At 39.8% G+C, this 17,880-nt stretch overlaps 1 protein-coding gene across 9 annotated transcripts in view; it reads left to right on the forward strand.

The window, feature by feature from the left end:
* EML4 (EMAP like 4) overlaps positions 1–17,488 on the forward strand; it is a 249,578-nt gene extending 232,090 nt beyond the window's left edge. For all 9 annotated transcript variants that reach the window (XM_037895812.2, XM_043543754.1, XM_037895808.2 and 6 more), the window contains 4 exons: positions 6,824–6,911; positions 8,238–8,336; positions 13,962–14,092; positions 14,713–17,488. In XM_037895812.2, coding sequence (XP_037751740.1) covers positions 6,824–6,911; positions 8,238–8,336; positions 13,962–14,092; positions 14,713–15,177 — 783 coding nt within the window. In that variant the 3' untranslated portion in view covers positions 15,178–17,488. The remainder of the gene's footprint in view (positions 1–6,823; positions 6,912–8,237; positions 8,337–13,961; positions 14,093–14,712) is intronic.
* Positions 17,489–17,880: the final 392 nt, after the last annotated feature.

Here is a 17,880-nt window from a genome sequence, read left to right on the forward strand (position 1 = left end):
TCAAGCAGACCCCGTCATCAGCATGGAAGCATGTCCTCTGGAATGGTGGTTGAAGCATGAAGGGACATATGAATCTTTAGCGCATCTGGCACATAAATATCTTGCAACACCAGCTACAACAGTGCTATGCGAACGTCTGTTCTCACTTTCAGGTGACATTGTAAACAAGAAGCAGTCAGCATTAACTCCTGCAAATTGTAACCAACCTTGTTTGTCTGAGTGATTGCCTGACCAAGAATTAGGACGGAGTGGACTTGTAGGCTCTAAAGCAGGAGTGGCCAACCTGAGCCTGAGAAGGAGCCAGAATTTACCAATGCACATTGCCAAATTGTAATACATCAGCAGCTCCCCCACCCTGCTCCCAGCGCCTCCCACCCACCAACAGCCCCACCGATCAGCGCCTCATGCTCCCTCCCTATACCTCCCGATCAGCTGTTTCATGGCGTGCAGGAGGCTCTGGGAGGGAGGGGGAGGAGTGAAGGAGGGGGGAGCACTGTTGGCTCAGGAGACAGGGCAGGAAGGGGTGGAGTGGGGGCAGGGCCTGTGGCAGAGCCAGGGGCTGAGCAGTGAGCACCCCCCCAGCACATTGGAAAGTTGTCGCCTGTAGCTCCAGCCCCAGAGTTGGTGCCTATACAAGGAGATGCATATTAATTTCTGAAGAGCCGCATGTGGCTCCAGAGCCACAAGTTGGCCACCCCTGCTCTAAAGTTTTACATTGTTTTATTTTTGAATGCAGGGTTCTGGGTCCAGTTTTGTTCAATAGCTTCATCAATGATTTAGATAATGGCATAGAGAGTACACTTATAGTTTGCGGAGGATACCAAGCTGGGAGGGGTTGCAAGTGCTTTGGAGGATAGGATAAAAATTCAAAGTGATCTGGACAAGCGGGAGAAATGGTCTGAAGTAAATAGGATGAAATTCAAAAAGGACAAATGCAAAGAACTCCACTTAGGAAGGACCAATCAGTTGCACACATACAAAATGGGAAATGACTGCCTAGGAATGAGTACAGCAGAAAGGGATCTAGGGGTCATAGTGGATCACAAGCTAAATATGAGTCAACAGTAGAACACTGTTGCAAAAAGAAAAGGAGTACTTGTGGCACCTTAGAGACTAACCAATTTATTTGAGCATAAGCTTTCGTGAGCTACAGCTCACTTCATCGGATGCTGAGCTGTAGCTCACGAAAGCTTATGCTCAAATAAATTGGTTAGTCTCTAAGGTGCCACAAGTACTCCTTTTCTTTTTGCGAATACAGACTAACACGGCTGTTACTCTGAAAAGTGTTGCAAAAAAAGCAAACATCATTCTGGGATGTATTAGCAGGAGTGTTGTAAGCAAGACACAAGAAGTAATTCTTCCGCTCTACTCTGCGCTGATTAGGTCTCAACTGGAGTATTGTGTCCAGTTCTAGGTGCCACATTTCAAGAAAGATATGGACAAATTAGAGAAATTCCAGAGAACAGCAACCAAAATGATTAAAGGTCTAGAAAACATTGAAAAAATTACGTTTGTTTAATTTGGAGAAGAGAAGACTGAGAGGGGACGTAACAGTTTTAAAGTACATAAAAGTTTATTAGAGGGAAGAGGGGGAAAAAATTGTTCTCCTTAACTTCTAAAGATAGGACAAGAAGCAATGGGGCTTAAATTGAAGCAAGGACAGTTTAGGTTGTACATTAGGAAAAACATCCTAACAGTCAGGGTGGTTAAGCACTGAATAAATTGCCTAGGGAGGTTGTGGAATCTCCATCATTGGAAATTTTTAAGAACAGGTTAAACAAACACCTGTCAGGGGTGGTCTAGATAATATTTAGTCCTGCCGTGAGTGCAGGGGACTGGAGTAGATGACCTGTCGAGGTCCCTTTCCGTCCTATGTAGAACCAAATCATCTCTGAATCACCTGACAGCATCCTAATTAAGCAATATTTCTATCCCAGCTATACATTGCAGCTAATATAATTCGGATCTCTGTCCATTAAAACTGGCTAGTTAATTGCTGCAGAAAATCATGGGGCTGGATTACACACACCTTATTTCTGAGAAGTCTCATTTTACCCAGTCTTAAGCCATGTGAAGAGCACCTAGATATTATGGAGATGGGCAACTCATAACAGTTTGTAATAATAATGTGAATGACTATCATTAATCTTAGATGTCTAGATCAAGTAGATTTCCAAATAAAATGAGGTACAGTAGGTGTACTTAAAATGTTCCTTACACATCTAGAAATATAGAAAAGGTTTTCATGATATTCCCTATTCTTAAAATGGGGAATATCTCCAGAGCTGGAAGGAACTTTTTAAGTGTGCTCAGGGTATGCTATAGCGTGATTTAATTATTATTCATCATTATCTGTCACCTATTCATTCAGAGCCACAAACATCTTGATTTTTACTGTTGCTTCAAAGAAGGGTAACTTGCAGTCTGAGCCATGGACATTGTGATCCGTGGATTATGAATTTACCACCTGCGTCCATTGAGGCAGATAAACATTAGCAGTGAAAGGGGAGGCTTCTGTCCAGCCAGATATTTTCAATAGCCAGTTATAAGTGCACAGTGTGTGAAAGGAAGTGTGCCTCTCCGTGGTAGCTGTTGAAGGAAGATTTTTATTGGAATATAAAATTGTGCTGTTTAAAATATTATGACAGCGTTTTATGTTTAGATTCATCCTGTCACGGTTGCTTGCTTCAAGGGATTTTCCAGCACAGAGTCCCCTTGCCAATAGCTTTGTTCACCCTCCCACCACCCCAAGGAATTTTAACAGCTGCCAAAGGTCTGGCAGGATTTAGTAAACGGCTGTCCAATTTTTTTTTCCATGTTGGAGTTAGTTTGCAACTTTTAAGGTTTTGAAAAAAGAGAGGAAAAAACCCTGTCTCATTTTGTGTTTAATCTTTTTCAGTGTATTGTAGTTCTCATAAAGTACAATGCAGCCTTTTCTCAACACAGTATAGATCTGTCAATCAACAATAAATTAATAACCTCAAAGGCCATGACTAATCCTAAAGTACATAATATCATCAGGACTAGTCATTTTCCTAAATGTAGCAAGTGCTCTAGGGGATGCTGTGGCAGGTCGGAGAGCAGAATGATAAATATATCTTTATATACATGCTGTATAATTTTGCAAGAAACTCAGCAGCCATCACTGATATTTATGTAAGAACTTCGAAGGATACATTGTGTGGCTGCTAAGAAGAGGGCTCACTGGGAGGGACCATGCGCCAGGTCCTGACTCATAGGAACACATATCTGCAGAGGGAGATGGGGCAGAGAGACTGTCCTCAATGCCATGCACTAGACTAGAGGATGAATGTAGGTGGGGAGGCCATCTTCTGGTGGATATGGGGGAGGTTCATTAAGGAAAGGAGAGGGAAGAAGAGGTGGAAGACTGTGCAGTAGGGGAGGGAAACAGGAGCCAAGTTTTACTCATCTTTGGTCTGTAAGGATAATTTAACTTTGTCCTTACCTGTCAAGGTGTTAGGAACCCGTTCACAAAATTACAGACTCCATTATATGGACTAAGGCCTGGATATCTTTTGGATTTTTTCAGAAATGTTAAGTAGATATATCCCCTAGAGATACATTTACAGATGGGAATATATATGAAATTAATAAAGCCATCATCACATTCTCTCTCCACAAGTGTAAGGTTCATTCATGAATATCGAGAACCTGCTCCAATGAATTTTGACATTAACTTAAATAAGAACAGGATCAGGCCTAAGGGTCTTTAACATAAAGGTTACCATGAGTGTGGGTTTATCAGTTACACTGATGACCTTGTGTACGCAGGGAAGAGTGACTTTGTGTTTTGGCACTAGTTGAATATGCACATGCTGTAGGGCAAATAGCGGGGATTAGTGACGGATATATAAGGTTATGCTCATAATGCTAGCTATTGATCCATCAACCTTGCATTGTGGATGTTTGCCAAAGTATTCTAAGTACTTAGGAAAGTCGAGGGCTGTAAACTAAATGCTGACACATACATGATTTAAATCAACTTTAACATCTGAAAAAGTAAGATGGTAGTTTTGGATTTTGTCAGAAGACTGAAACAAAGTGCTCCATTACAAAGCACACTCAGCAATGCTGCCTGATGTCACAGTTCATGTTTTACACAAGATTTGGCTAGAGCATATAATTTGGCTAGAGTTACTTCTTTTTAATGCTATGTAAAGAAAGGCACATTTGAACACAAGATTTCATTTGTAATCTGGTTTGACTAATCGTTAACTAATTCTAATGAATACTTTGATATTTACTTGGTTAATTAATTTTGCCGCTATACTATGTAGATGCAGATTTCCAGGGCCAGATTGTGATTGGCTCGAACACAGAGATGAATAGGAAGGGGAAGCACGCAAGGAGGCTCCTACCCAATTACCCATCACATCACACTCACAGTTCTTGTGTTCAGGGGATTGCAGGAGCTGTCCCCTTCATAATTCTGCCAGGGGTGCATATTGCCACAACGATGTGGAGAAAAAGGTGGGGCAATGACCTCCACCCCCACCCCTGCCAGTGGACAGTCAAACTAGGGGAATATGGTGCAGACACTGTTAGGGTGTAGCCGCAAATGTGGTCCCAGAACTCATCATAGAGTGATGCAGCTTCCCAGGACTGTGCCCATTGGTGTGGTTAAAACCTTAAAATTAGCCATACAGCCATTGTTTAACTAGTGCTGTGGCCTGATTCCACAACCTTTCCTCACGTGAGTAATCTTTATTTGTGCAAATAGTCCCATTAGAGTCAATGGGAGGCAGGGTTACTTGTGTGACTAAGCATTGTAGGATTAGGCCCTCTTGTGCAGTCTATTTGTAGCTGGTGGCAAGAGCAATCGTTACTAGAAAAAGAACAATATTCACAGCAAATTAATCTGATAGCTCATATCCCTGTGTATATTGTAACTTGAATTTTTCCTGCAAGAGTTTTGCTCAAATTGAAAACTATTGGTTAAATTATATTTGCTAGTTCAAAGTGTTTTCTTAAGGCTATAATATATATTTATCTTTCTGTAGTTTTCCATATCAACTTGCTGTAGATTTACAATCTAATAAAAATCATACTTGTTCAAAACTAAATACAGCACAACTAGCGTTAGCTGGCAGTCCAAGAAACCAGCAATGTCAGTGGCCTAGCAGAAGTAGACGTTTACTAAAGGTCAAACAGAAGTGTACTTGAATACTTGACTTTAAAGGTACTTTGAATTGGTCCCTTGAGAAACAGAATTGCATGTTAAAGGTTGTGTTTAAGTGGAGGTTTCAGTGTAATGTAGCCATGCACAAGAAAAACCTTGTTTTTCAGAAATCAGTTATAAAGTTATGATTTCATTCTGCAGTTGGATTTCTCATTATAACTTGATCAGTGTAATAATATAGACGATCTGGAGGGATTTAAAATCTGCAGTGCAGTAATCTGAAATTACAACTGTGCAGGTGTGCTTTTTATAAAGGTGTTAATTGACTAGGCTAGATCAAAACATAAAGCAGGGGTCAGGTGCAGCTTTCTTAGTAAACACAGAGCATACAAATCCTGAGCTCTGTAATCTGCAGCCTTTCAAGATATTACCTCACCCACCTTGTTTTTTTCTGCAGTCATTTAAGAATTGGTCTGTATTACATATCTGTCATGTTTCTGAGTTTCAGTGTGGATTTATAACTTACCCAGAGACTGTTCAGAGTTGTGAACCATTTCCAAATAAAAAGCTTCTTTTTTTTTTTTTTTTTTTTATTGCAACTTCTGGATTGATTTTCTACCACCTGAACAAATGTAGTATTCCTTTTCCTTCCCTTTGTGCTAGCCTGGGGCTGCCTAGAATGAGCTTATTAAAGGAATATAAAGGGGAATTTTGAGCCCTTTTGAGTAGTTTACAGTGCTGTTCCATAAAAATAAGAACTGGTAGCAGAATGCAAGATTATTGGCAAAATTGTATGAAAAGTTCAACTTGCTGCAGCATGGACAGTGTAAAAATAAGTGAGCTTCCCGTGAGTCTATGCTGGCTTCTTTGTGGTGTTGAATCTGCCTGATTTATAAAAGCAATGTTTATAAGACTTCGAGCTCATTTATTTGTAATCTATTTCATCTTCCTTAAAGGAGAAAAGTAGGAGGCAGCTATTGGAATTCTTTGTTCATCAGTGTCAGTATTCTGTATTGCTAAGGTTTGTGGGCCACATTTCCAAGAGAGCCCAGCACCAGTAGCTCCCACTAGGCTGAATTTTCACAAGAGCTCAGCTCCTGGCAGCTGTACATTTCTGAAAATCCAGCTACTTACTCAAGTGCCTAAACAGGAGCTAGGCTTGTCTAAAAACCCAGTCGCAACTGAGAGTGCTGAGCACTTCTGAAAATCTGCCATTTTCCTCTACCTTTTAGTAATGCAAATTCATGCATTTAGTCTCATTGCCCTATCAAAAGACAATTCAACATGATTTGTTTTTCCTAATTGACTGGTTGTAAGTAGAGCTCTGCGCTGTCGTTTCATGAACTCATCCACACTTGAATAACTTGTCTGCTTGGATTAATTTGTACCATGAAGGGGCAATATTATTACCAAGGAAAAATCCACTTTACTCTGAAACTCTAATAGGTTACAGGAAAGGCACTTTGCCAGATTCATGTTTGTTTAGTCATTGGCAAATGTCTCTCTGTGTAATGAGAATCTTTACAGGAATGCAAATGTTTACAACAGATCCTGGAAAAAGAACAACTCATTACTACTTCTGATTTTAATTATCCTATGCCTTGTTAATTTTTAAGCCATCACTGGACATGTTTATGTTTTAAATTAAAAGTTTCATGTTGGCATTATTGTGTTATTCTTTAGGGACATTCCAGCTATATTACACACCTTGACTGGTCCCCGGACAACAAGTATATAATGTCAAACTCAGGAGACTATGAAATACTATACTGTAAGTATGAAATTAAATTATATGTACTGGACAGAAATTTGCCTTAGCAATCATAATACATGGAATAATGTATGTGGACAGGGCTGTCTGTGCAAAATGCTTTCTGACAAAGGAACTAATTTGAACTTTTGTAACCTGATATTATTCAGAGCTGTGTATTACCTAATGGCACTTCCAAATATAGTTTACTTCTCTACAAGGTCATAAATCAGGATAACAACTTAGAATTTACAGAACAAGTGGCACTAGGTTGTGATGTTGCTCCAAAAGGTTTTGCACTTCGAAAATAGTATGTATACGTTGTCTATTTTGTATCAACAGTGTGATCTATTGAAGTGTGTAAGATTTGAAAGAGAAAAGCTTGAACCAATAACAGTATTTATTTAGCTGTATAGTAATAGTGTTGGCATACCTTCTGATTTTCTAAATGTATGTGTTTATTTAACTAGTAGATGTATCTAACAACTATGCAGTATCACACCTAAAGCAAGGTGAGCTTGTCAGAGCACAGACATTTTAATCTATTTTAAAAAATAGATTTTCCCACCTATTCTGTTTGGAGGAAGTCATCAGTTTGGAATTGATGGGTTGTGGCTCCTCTTTCTTTACAAGCATGAAGAACCATCCCTCAGATATGAAAAATGTCTGCACCTTCACAGGTCTATTCCACCAGTTACAACTCAGCTGTGAGCTGAGAGTTCTGTTTCTGAATCTGCCCAAAGTTTCTGTGACTGTAATTATCTGTGCAATGAGGTGAAGGGCTACAATCCATCAATGCCAAACTGCTGAACTGAAAGACAGAATCATTCCCTTTCTGGTTACAAGGTGAAAGGGGATTGAGACTCCCATGGCAAATGGTTCCTCACTACCCAGAATCATGATTTTTAAAGTAAACTTCCTGAGTGAGTGACTGACTGCTAATTCTAGCAAGTATGGGGTCTGGCAGCATGGGGTCTGAGATGTTGAAACATTTTATAAAGCACTTAATGAGGGAGCTAAGAAATAAGGGGTGGGAGTTAGGTCCCAATTCTGACCTTAGGCCAGTGTAAATTAGAAGTAATGGGAGGTGAAATTGAAGTTGTTGGAGATACACAGGTGTAAAACCAGTGTAAATGAGAGAAGAGTCAGGCTCTTGGAATTTGGTGAAGGATCTCTCCCACAATGGAGGAATCTAGTGCTGGCCTTGTCATTGGCTTTCCAGAATGATTCAAAAATGGTTTAAAAAATTGCACTTAATTAGTTTCTCCAAAATTCTTAGTGTCTTCAAGGAACAAAATAGGTGGATCTAATTCATATGCCATTACTGTTAATTCACTTCTTTTAAAGGGGACATTCCAAGTGGCTGTAAACTTATCAGGAATCGTTCGGATTGTAAGGATATAGATTGGACGACGTACACTTGTGTGCTAGGGTTTCAAGTGTTTGGTAAGTACCATTTAACTTGCTTTTATCCTTCATTTTGTTTAACCTTTATTATGCTAGATTTTATAATTGGAAATACTTGATTAATGATCATGGTACGGTAATTGGAATGTCAGTACAGAATTGCTTCAGTTACCTCCTGGTAGTATTATTATCAGATACCCCCAACAATTCCCTTATGTCTGACACACCATCCCAGGAGACTGACCGCAGTGCTGGTCTTGTGATCAATCTTAAGCAGGATGTAGCTCTCTGAAGGTAGATATTCTCCATAGATAATACATATTCATCTTCCATTTAATATTAAAGGTTTGGGATTTTTTTGTTCTACTCATTGTAGACTCTGGAGTTTGGGCCTTGAGCCATGAACTGTTGTGTTTTGAGAGATGGTACTGGGGATGGGAATGGGGAGGAGAGAAAGTACAGTGAAGATCTGAGGTGTATACTCTGTACTGTGTCGTCCATGACTCAGGAGGGTAGCTACACCATTTGAGGACTACAATCAAAGAAAAGAAATGTGCCCTATGTCTGCAAAGGAGGAGTGCTTTAAAAAATGAAGCAGATTTTTTAAAACAAATCTACAAAAATGTAAAGAACGGACAGTGTTATGTATGATTTTTATGCCAAAACTCAGGGCTGTGGCTGAATAGTTCAAGTTATTTTCTGCAAAATGGCATTCTGTCTGTCCTAAGGGAGAGCCCTTCTGAGAAGTGTTGAGAGATATTGTTCAACCTGCCAGTGTTGTGAACCAAATCATGTGAGCAAGGTGCTAAATGTTTCACATTCACCACTAGCACAAGAGATCTGCCTCTGGTGTTCACACTTATATGAAACATAAAAAGTAGGTAGAAGCAAGTCAGTAAATTCTTGGGAATGAGAGAAAAGAGCGTGCAAAGCTTTTCTTCTTGACTAGTGGGAGTTCAGTTTTCAATGCCAATTTATTTGCTGGAAGGAAGAAAATAGAGAAATGTTTTTTTCTGAATGCTTACTCTTCATGTAGCCTTTGATGATGACCACATACCCCCTCTGAGAGGATCTCCTTAATACGCAAGTGCTCTAGAAGAGCGACATTTAAGTTGGTGGCTACAGTGATGATCTTGTACATCAAATAAGCCGGGCACCTGACAGTTTGGTCTTTATAATTGAAGACCTAAAGTCCTTTCTCTTTAGAGGTGGACAGTTGAGATATGCTGGAACATCCCTCTGGTGTAGGTGAACAGATACCTACACTGCTGCTTCTTGGTATTTTGATCAGGATTCTGGCTCCTGTTAGCCTGAAAAATTAATGTAATGTTATACACGCACATGTTTATCCAATCTCTGTTGATGGCATTCAGAGCAGATGGCTGCTTTCTCCTGAAGCTCTGAGTGTGTAAAACTGGATTGGTTAACGATATTTGTCTGCAACTTTGATTTCCTAACTTTCTTTGCTGTTGTGGAGCAAATACTGAAAGAGTGGAAGCTGTACCATGAAGGAATGGGTATTGTTAGTGGCTCACAGGAGATTCATCAGGTAGCAGTGAGGAAGTGCAAGGAACCAAGCTTTCAGCATTTGCACAAGAGCATAATGTCCTGGTCCGTGAGCAATGAAATACTTTAAAGGAGGAAGACGGACTGAATCAGGCCTTTACCCGCTGTTATGTTATGGTTGGATCTGAGGCACTCCTTTGGCATTTTTTTTCTACTTTACATTTTGAGTTAATGAAAGATGCCATCTTGCAAGCACTAAAACTACAGCAGCACTACATTTAGCAGCATAGCAGATGCAATATGGGCAGCAGCTGTATCCGATTCCCTGCTCTTTCTCAGAGGTGCCCTTCTTCTGGATATAAAGGGACAATGTCTGGAGATGGAAGAGGAATTCTGTTTCCATGCTCAATCAGTCATTCGCTATACTGGTGACATTGCATGCAAGAAAGTCAGTTGTGGTTGTACCAGTGTCTGTATGATTTGAACACCTATTCACTCTGATTTGGATTTAGACCACCAGCTCATTCTACTTAGCAGCCATCAGATAGGAGCTAGTGATGAGACCTGGGCCAGATTCAGTTGAGATGACATGCAGATGAACAGCTCTGTATCTCATTACCAGTACCCTATGCCATCCAGGCCCTTTCTTTCTCTTGTGTATTTTAAACTGCATTTCAGTTGCTGGTAATTCTGGTCAGAGTTTCTGGTTTTATCTCCATTCCATCCAGATTATTACGCACTTTTACTATTATGTACTAAAGTTTTATTAAACTTAACAGCTCTCAGATTCTTCAGAGTTCTAAGGGGTCTTGGGTTCACAATGGAAAGTGAAATCTGAGTGATACTTCTGAATGAAATATCCACCAGTGACTCACTTGTGTGTTTAAAAACAAAGTGAGCACAGCAAATAGCGTGACATCAGTTATTCTGCCAAAAATCATTTGTCATCTTCAAGGTGTAATGGCAAACTTAAAAGTTCCAGGCCCATCATGTTTTAATTTTCTACTGTTGGGCATTCCTGGCCCTTAAAAACATCCAGGACCAATGGCTTAGTCTCAAATTAAAGCATTGTCACCCAGCATGAGACATGAGTTCTATTCCTCGTTCAGCCACTGACCTGCTGTGATGCTGGGCAAGTCACTTCACCTCTCAGGGCATGTTTCCCGTACCTTCCTTTGACGTTTCTCTGTTCAGATTGTAAGCTTTTTTAGCCATGGACTGTCTCGTGTCTGTTACAGTGACAGCACAAAAGGACAATATCTTATAGGGACTACTTATTCTGTCAATACAAAATAATAGTAATAATATAAACATTGCTATTTTTAAAAGTTTTTAAACATTTGATACTTCCTTTTTTTTTACACTGTCAGCCACGTTGATGGGTTACTCTCATCATATTTCCCTGAAACCTTGAAAGGAAAAATCCTACCAGTTTGTTAAAACAGATTATCTTTTTGTTTAAGACTGCTAATATCAAACTGGTGTATACAATAGAGCCCTCACTCTCATTATAAATTAAGAAGGGGGACATAGTATAGCTCTCTGGTCAACATCTGTCTAGAATGGCATCTGTAATTTCAGGAAGAAGATAACATTGTAGAGTTGTTGCTTAAGAAAATTCTTTATTTAGGCTCCTAAATATAAACTTCAAAGAAATGTCTGCAGCAGAGTTTTGAGTGTACTCTAAAGTTAATTTATTAGCCCCACCTGCTGGTTATACTATATTAATAGATTAAGAAGGTATTTTAAGATCAATCGATTTAGTTCTAGCTGCTTGAAAATTCTTGAGATATTTATTTATGAGACAGACATCATCATTACTGTTGAGACATTCAAAATATTGCCTAACAATTTCCTTAGCAATTCATGTTGTTCATTTTGGTAACTTATCTGCAGTAACGTTCGCTTGCGTCAAATATCCTCTAATACTGGCCAGGCTCCCTCCTTTTCCTTAAAGAGTGAAGAATTAGGCATACCTTTAGTTGTCCCATGGCTTCTAATTTTCTAGATAAAATTTCCTGACCTGGTGAAAAGTGTCACAAACAACCTTCATATAAACTAGTGAAAGAGGTGTTGTTTTTTATAACAATTTCAGATGTGAACAAGTTGTTTACTTTAAGAAAATTTGCAGTGTTGAAAATATAATGCTGCACAACTTTCAGGCTGGCACTCAACCTACAGTTTACTCGGAGTTCCCTGATGTTTCTGTCTTGGTGATACAAAGAAATGGCGGAAGTATTTTTAATGCCTAAATCAGTGGTCTCCAACCTTTTTACACACAAGATCACTTCTTGAACTTAAGTGCAACCCAGAATCTACCCCTCCCCTTCCTCGAGGCCCCACCCCACTCACTCCATCTCCCCCTCCCTCCGTCACTGGCTCTCCTCCACCCTCACTCACTTTACCGGGCTGGGGCAGGGAGTTGGGGTTCGGGAGAGGGTGCGGGCTCTGGGCTGGGGCTGAGGGGTTCGGAGTGTGGGGTCAGGCTCCAGGCTAAGCCTGAGGCAGGGGGTTGGGGTGCAGGAGAGGGTGAGGGGTGCAAGCTCTGGGAGGGAGTTTTGGTACAGGAGGGGGCTCCAGGCTGGGGCAGAGTGTTGGGGTGCAGGAGGGGGTAAGCGGTGCTAGCTCCAGGAGGGAGCTCGGGGCTGGGGCAGAGTTTCAGGATGCAGGAAGAGGGTTTGGGGTGCAGGAAGGGGTATGGGGTGCTGTCTCTGGGAGGGGGGCTTCAGGGCTGGGGGTTGGGTGCGGGCTGCCCCCAGGCGGCACTTACCTCGGGCAGCTCCCGGTCAGTGGCGCAGTGGGGCTAAGGCAAGCTCCCTGCCTGCCCCAGCCCCATGCCGCTCCCAGAAGTGGCCAGCACGCCCATGCGGGGGCAGAGGGGAATGTGACTCCGCGCACTGTTCCTGCCTGCAAGCACTGACCTCACGGCTCTCATTGGCTGCAGTTCCCTGTTCCTGGCCAATGGAAGCTGCAGGGGTGGTGCTTGCAGGCAGGAGCAGCGTGCAGAGACCCCTGCCCACCCTCTCTCCCCCAGGGCCACAGGGGTGTGCTGGCCGCTTCCGCAAGCGGTGTGGAGCCAAGGCAGGCAGGGAGCCTGCCTTCGCCCTGTTGTGCCACCGGACTTTTAGCGGCCGGAGATCGCAATTGACTGTCAGAGGCTCCAGGATCAACCAGCCGATTGCGATCTACCAGTTGGTGACCACTGGCCTAAACCAATGCTTGTAGCTGTGGGAAGATATGCCTTCCCTGGCTATTTTGATAATTGATATCCTTTGCAATCACAGTGCCTAAAAAATGCAACAAAACAAAAAAGGCTCTTCGTATTTATACAACTCCTAGTCACCCAGCAGGTGGTGGCCGAGTTGTAAAAGTTGGCACCATGGAGAAAAGTATCATATTTTAATTCTTAGTTTACCCTTTTCCCAGCTTTGCTCTTAGATATGCAAGCCCATTTTTGCTGCATGTTGAAGCTCAAGAGCATGTTTTTGTTTTTTCTTAATTCCGTGCTCCTTTTTTGTTCCTTCACGCGATACTACTTTTCTTCTGTCCAGACAGACCAGTTCTATGCTTTGCACTTACGTGCAATTCACTATGTATTTGTTTTATTTAAGCACTGTTTTCATATACAGCACATGTCCAGGCTGAGTTTCTGTGCAAACTATGCTGATCAGTGGTCTGTTTCAAATCATACTGCCATTAGAAAGAGGGTTCCACTACACAATAATTATTTTGCTCCAAAAAATGGTTTATAAACAAACATTTCAATTAATATAGTGTGCTGCATTTAAGTTTGCTACATACTTCAGAAACTCACATCACTTTTAGATCATGAATACATGTACCAAACAGTGTTCATTTAAGAATTATCTGTTTTGGCAACAAGTTGAATTTTAAGTTAAGCACTTGCGCATCCATATTTGCAGGATTGGGGTCTTGAATAGCAATTTAGCAAGTGAGATAAATTTTCTTGGCATAACAAAATATAAACTTGAGTTCAATATCCTATTCAGTTTCCTAATTTAATTTGATAAATGCATTGTTTAGCATTATTTTTAACCTTATTTTAGGTTTCATGGATTATATTTTTGCTTCAGGATTTTTTTTAAATTTTGTTTTTAAATTACTGTTATTAAATATATCTGTGTGTCTGTATCCTAGGAGTATGGCCTGAAGGATCAGATGGGACGGATATAAATGCTCTTGTCAGATCCCATAATCGAAAGGTGATAGCAGTTGCTGATGATTTCTGTAAGGTCCATCTCTTTCAGTATCCCTGCTCCAAGCCAAAGGTAAGTTTAGACTACTCTGTGGGGTGTATTATAGACAAGGCTGGTAGAAAAGGTTACGGTTGCCTGACACTTCCCTTTATAAGACCCTGTTTTCATTTGCAACTTTGGCAAACTTTAATCATTTGGGGTGAAATTTTCCATGCCAGATGGTTCAGCTATTTGTAAGATGGGTTCCCACAGCAGGCCCATCCTGTGCCCTGAATGAGACAGGGACCCTGTCAAAATAATAGTATGTAGGAAGAGAGTAACTTATTTATAAAATAATTTTGTTTGCCCTTGGTAGCAAACTAAATTTGTTGCGGGGTGTTTTAAAGTTATCTATTTTTATCTGGCCCTTTCCAGATACAGATTTCATAAGGACATATAGCCAGCCCAAACGTGGAAAAGTCTCCTACAATTTGGAATTTATACAGTTCAGTAATAATACTCAAGAGAAAAGTATATCTTGGGGGGAGGGGGGGCGGGAAATTTAATATAGATTTGTGTAGGTGTATATAAATTATTCTTTGGAATACTCCAGCAGATATTTCTGTAGTGTTTTGATATTAACAAATAACAGGAAAAGATTTTGACAGTTAATTCCTCTCTTTCCCCCCCCCCCCCCCCATTTGTTTCAATAGGCCCCCAGTCACAAATACAGTGCTCACAGCAGTCATGTGACAAATGTCAGCTTTACGCATAACGATGGTCACTTGATTTCAACTGGAGGGAAAGACATGAGTATTATTCAATGGAGACTTGTGGAGAAGATAACTTTGCCACAAAATGACATTGTAGTAGAAATTGGTACAACCAAAGCACCCATCCCTGCAAGTGAAAGTGCGGTAGAGTCCCCTGCACCTCTTTCACAATCATTTGATGAAACGGCACAAAATGAAAGCGTAACCGGCAGCTCTCTCACATGTGTGGAGAGCAATTTGGAGCAGACTGTGGAGGCCAATGAAGAGCAAAGTGAGGAGCAAAGTGAAGGGAGCAGTCTGGATCCAGGTGAGCCAAGCTACGAAGAACCATCCAATGAAACAAGTGAGGAGCAAAGTGAATCCACTGTTACTGAAGACCAGCAAGATAATTCACCGGTGTCTTAACACTTCAAACTCAGATGGTCTTTATTTTCCGTTGGTGTGTGTGCTTTCATAAAGGGGAGAGGGTTTAAATAGGGGAGGGTAAATAGCTGAGATTCATGCCCACTCCAGCTGTTGGGTTTCAGTGAGTTTTTTAGTCTGACTTTGTTTCAATATGTGAACTATCCCAAGGGCCCAGCTTGACAGTTTGTCAGGAACTGGTCAACGTTAGTAGTGGGACAAAAGCATAGGTTCATTTTTAATTCTGAAATTGCTGTCAGGAAGTGGCATGATGTAAATACTGGAAAAAAAGTTAGTTCTAAGGAAAAGCTGAAATAAACCACCTTAATCATGTGAAAGTGTTTTCTGGAAGTACTAACACCAAACAGAAGCACTGAATAAATACCAGCTGAATAATACTGTGCTGTTTTTCCAGGTGCATAAAAAAAATCTGAAAAATTAATTTTGTGGAGCTGTTCTTTCTTTTTTTAATGAAAAAAGGAAAAACAAGAATAATGCCATGTTCATGAAACTGCCTTCTTGATATAACACATATGCAATTTTCTAACACTACTAAGTCCTAATGGAGTGTGGACATGTTTGCATTCTGTCTGCCCTAGGTGCTGCTCGTTCTAATGCAAATCATATCAAGGAACAGTTTTTATTGATCCTTGTGTATAGACCTATTTAATCATAGAACTTAACGAAACATCTGTTTGTTTATGAATTATTGATGACCTAAAAGTTGATTACAATGTAAGAGGCAATTGTGTTTTCAAAGAATTGCTCGCCTTGATATTTTGAAACTTAAGAATCTTTATATTGACCTTGATGTGAACAGAAGAGAATGCATGACAAGAAAACAAAAGTCTAATGGTTCTAGGGTTAAACGTAGGCTTCAAGCAGAAATCGTTTCCTTATGTCTAGGAGAAATATAAATATAGTTAAATTGGTGCTTGGGATTAGTATAGTAAGATGTTACTTTTTTTTCCTGTTATGTGGTGACTTTAAGAATCAATAAACTGCAAATGTTTTTTTACTGGCTCCTTTAGCAGTCATGATAATATCACAATAATTTAGATAATGTTGCGTATTTTGAGATTTCCTCTTTGGTGATTTTTCTTTCGCCGAGTTGCTGTAAGCCATGCAGCTCTTATGTGGCTATACCTGGCCAGTTACAGGATATCATGGCATTTGTTATGCATTTGGAAAGTAAATTTTTTTTTTTACAAAACTTGTCAGACAGCTACATTTGTTTCTTAAGTACATAAGTTTCCTACATTAAAAAGAAAAAATAGATTTACTGACAAGTATGCATTTCCTATGTACTTGTTTATATTTTGATTACATAGAATTTTTTTAACTTGCTGCATTGTGCTGATATTTTAGGTTTTAGTTAGAAAGTCTTGTTTAGAAACTTTGGATGAGTTCATAAGTCTTAAGTGTGCGAGCGTTTACGTGATTGTGCCATTCCAAAGTGCATCAAAACTGTCATTCCCTTTCTAGTATCTTCTCAGGAGTAATGCTACAGATCAGGTATTTAGTCATCATTTGGTAAGATCAGAAAACTCAAATGGACTCCCAAAGGATATTTAGAAAATATATATTTTTATATATATATATATATATATATATATATATATATATATATATATAATAAAAATATATAAAATATCCTCTTGTTTACAACAGTTCCAGAAAACCTCAAAATAGTTCTCTTCAAATGAAGGGAGATGTGGATTCCAAGCAACCCAACTGCTTAAACTGTGCTCTGTACGTAGTATTTTATTGGAGAGCTCTAGTGTGTCTGACTTACAGTTTTGCCCAATAATAGTGACAGAAGATAAAGATCAGCTCATCAAATTATATGGTTTCAAATGAGGAATATGCTGTAAGGTGAGAAAATAATTCTAGTAAAGAAAAAAGGGTTTATCAAAGCCAGTGAGGCACAGAGCTCTCTCTATCATTTTTATGAACTCCACATAAGCAACACATGTCATTTGGAAACATCTATCACTTAGGGGTTGCCATGTAAAGTGAGAGTTATAGTTGTGATATTCTTGTGTTGTAGTTCAGAAGACTCTACTAATATGCAAAAAGCCTTACAGCTTTCAATTGCTGGCAACTACTGTTTAACCGATAATTAAATCTGTGATAATGGATGGAAATGGGTGGGATTATGTCACTGTAGATGTTTTAGACAAATAATTGTGAATGAAATATGATTCAGAGTGTTTCATGTGAAGATGTTTGAGCCATTTCTATCGATCATGCATTCCTGTCTCATGGCAGAAAAATTTTGAAGATTAAAAAAACAATAAAATCATCAAAATAATACATTGCCTTTATGTCTTTCAATATAAGTGCTGATTCCTTTTTATATATAATATAGATATAGATATATTAAATGCCAGTTTTCATCAGATCCCTGGTAATGTGTTTATCAGATTATTTTTTTCTTTCTTTCTTTCTTTAATATCTTCTTGTCTCTGACTAATGCTTTTACTGGTAAACCTCTTCCTGGCTAATAAAGGATACCTATTCACCAGGAGACTCAGGAAATACTCATACTACTCCAAATTACATTCATGTGAGTGGACTTACATGTCTGCTCATTGCTTTGGAAATGTACCCCTCAGTGGTTGGGGTTTAGACACATACAGTGTCTCCATTCCATTGATGGACTAATAGGTTGGCAAGACCACAATATATCCGTTGATTAAGGAG

Source organism: Chelonia mydas, chromosome 3, assembly GCF_015237465.2.
Source record: "Chelonia mydas isolate rCheMyd1 chromosome 3, rCheMyd1.pri.v2, whole genome shotgun sequence".
Classification (NCBI taxonomy): domain Eukaryota; kingdom Metazoa; phylum Chordata; order Testudines; family Cheloniidae; genus Chelonia; species Chelonia mydas.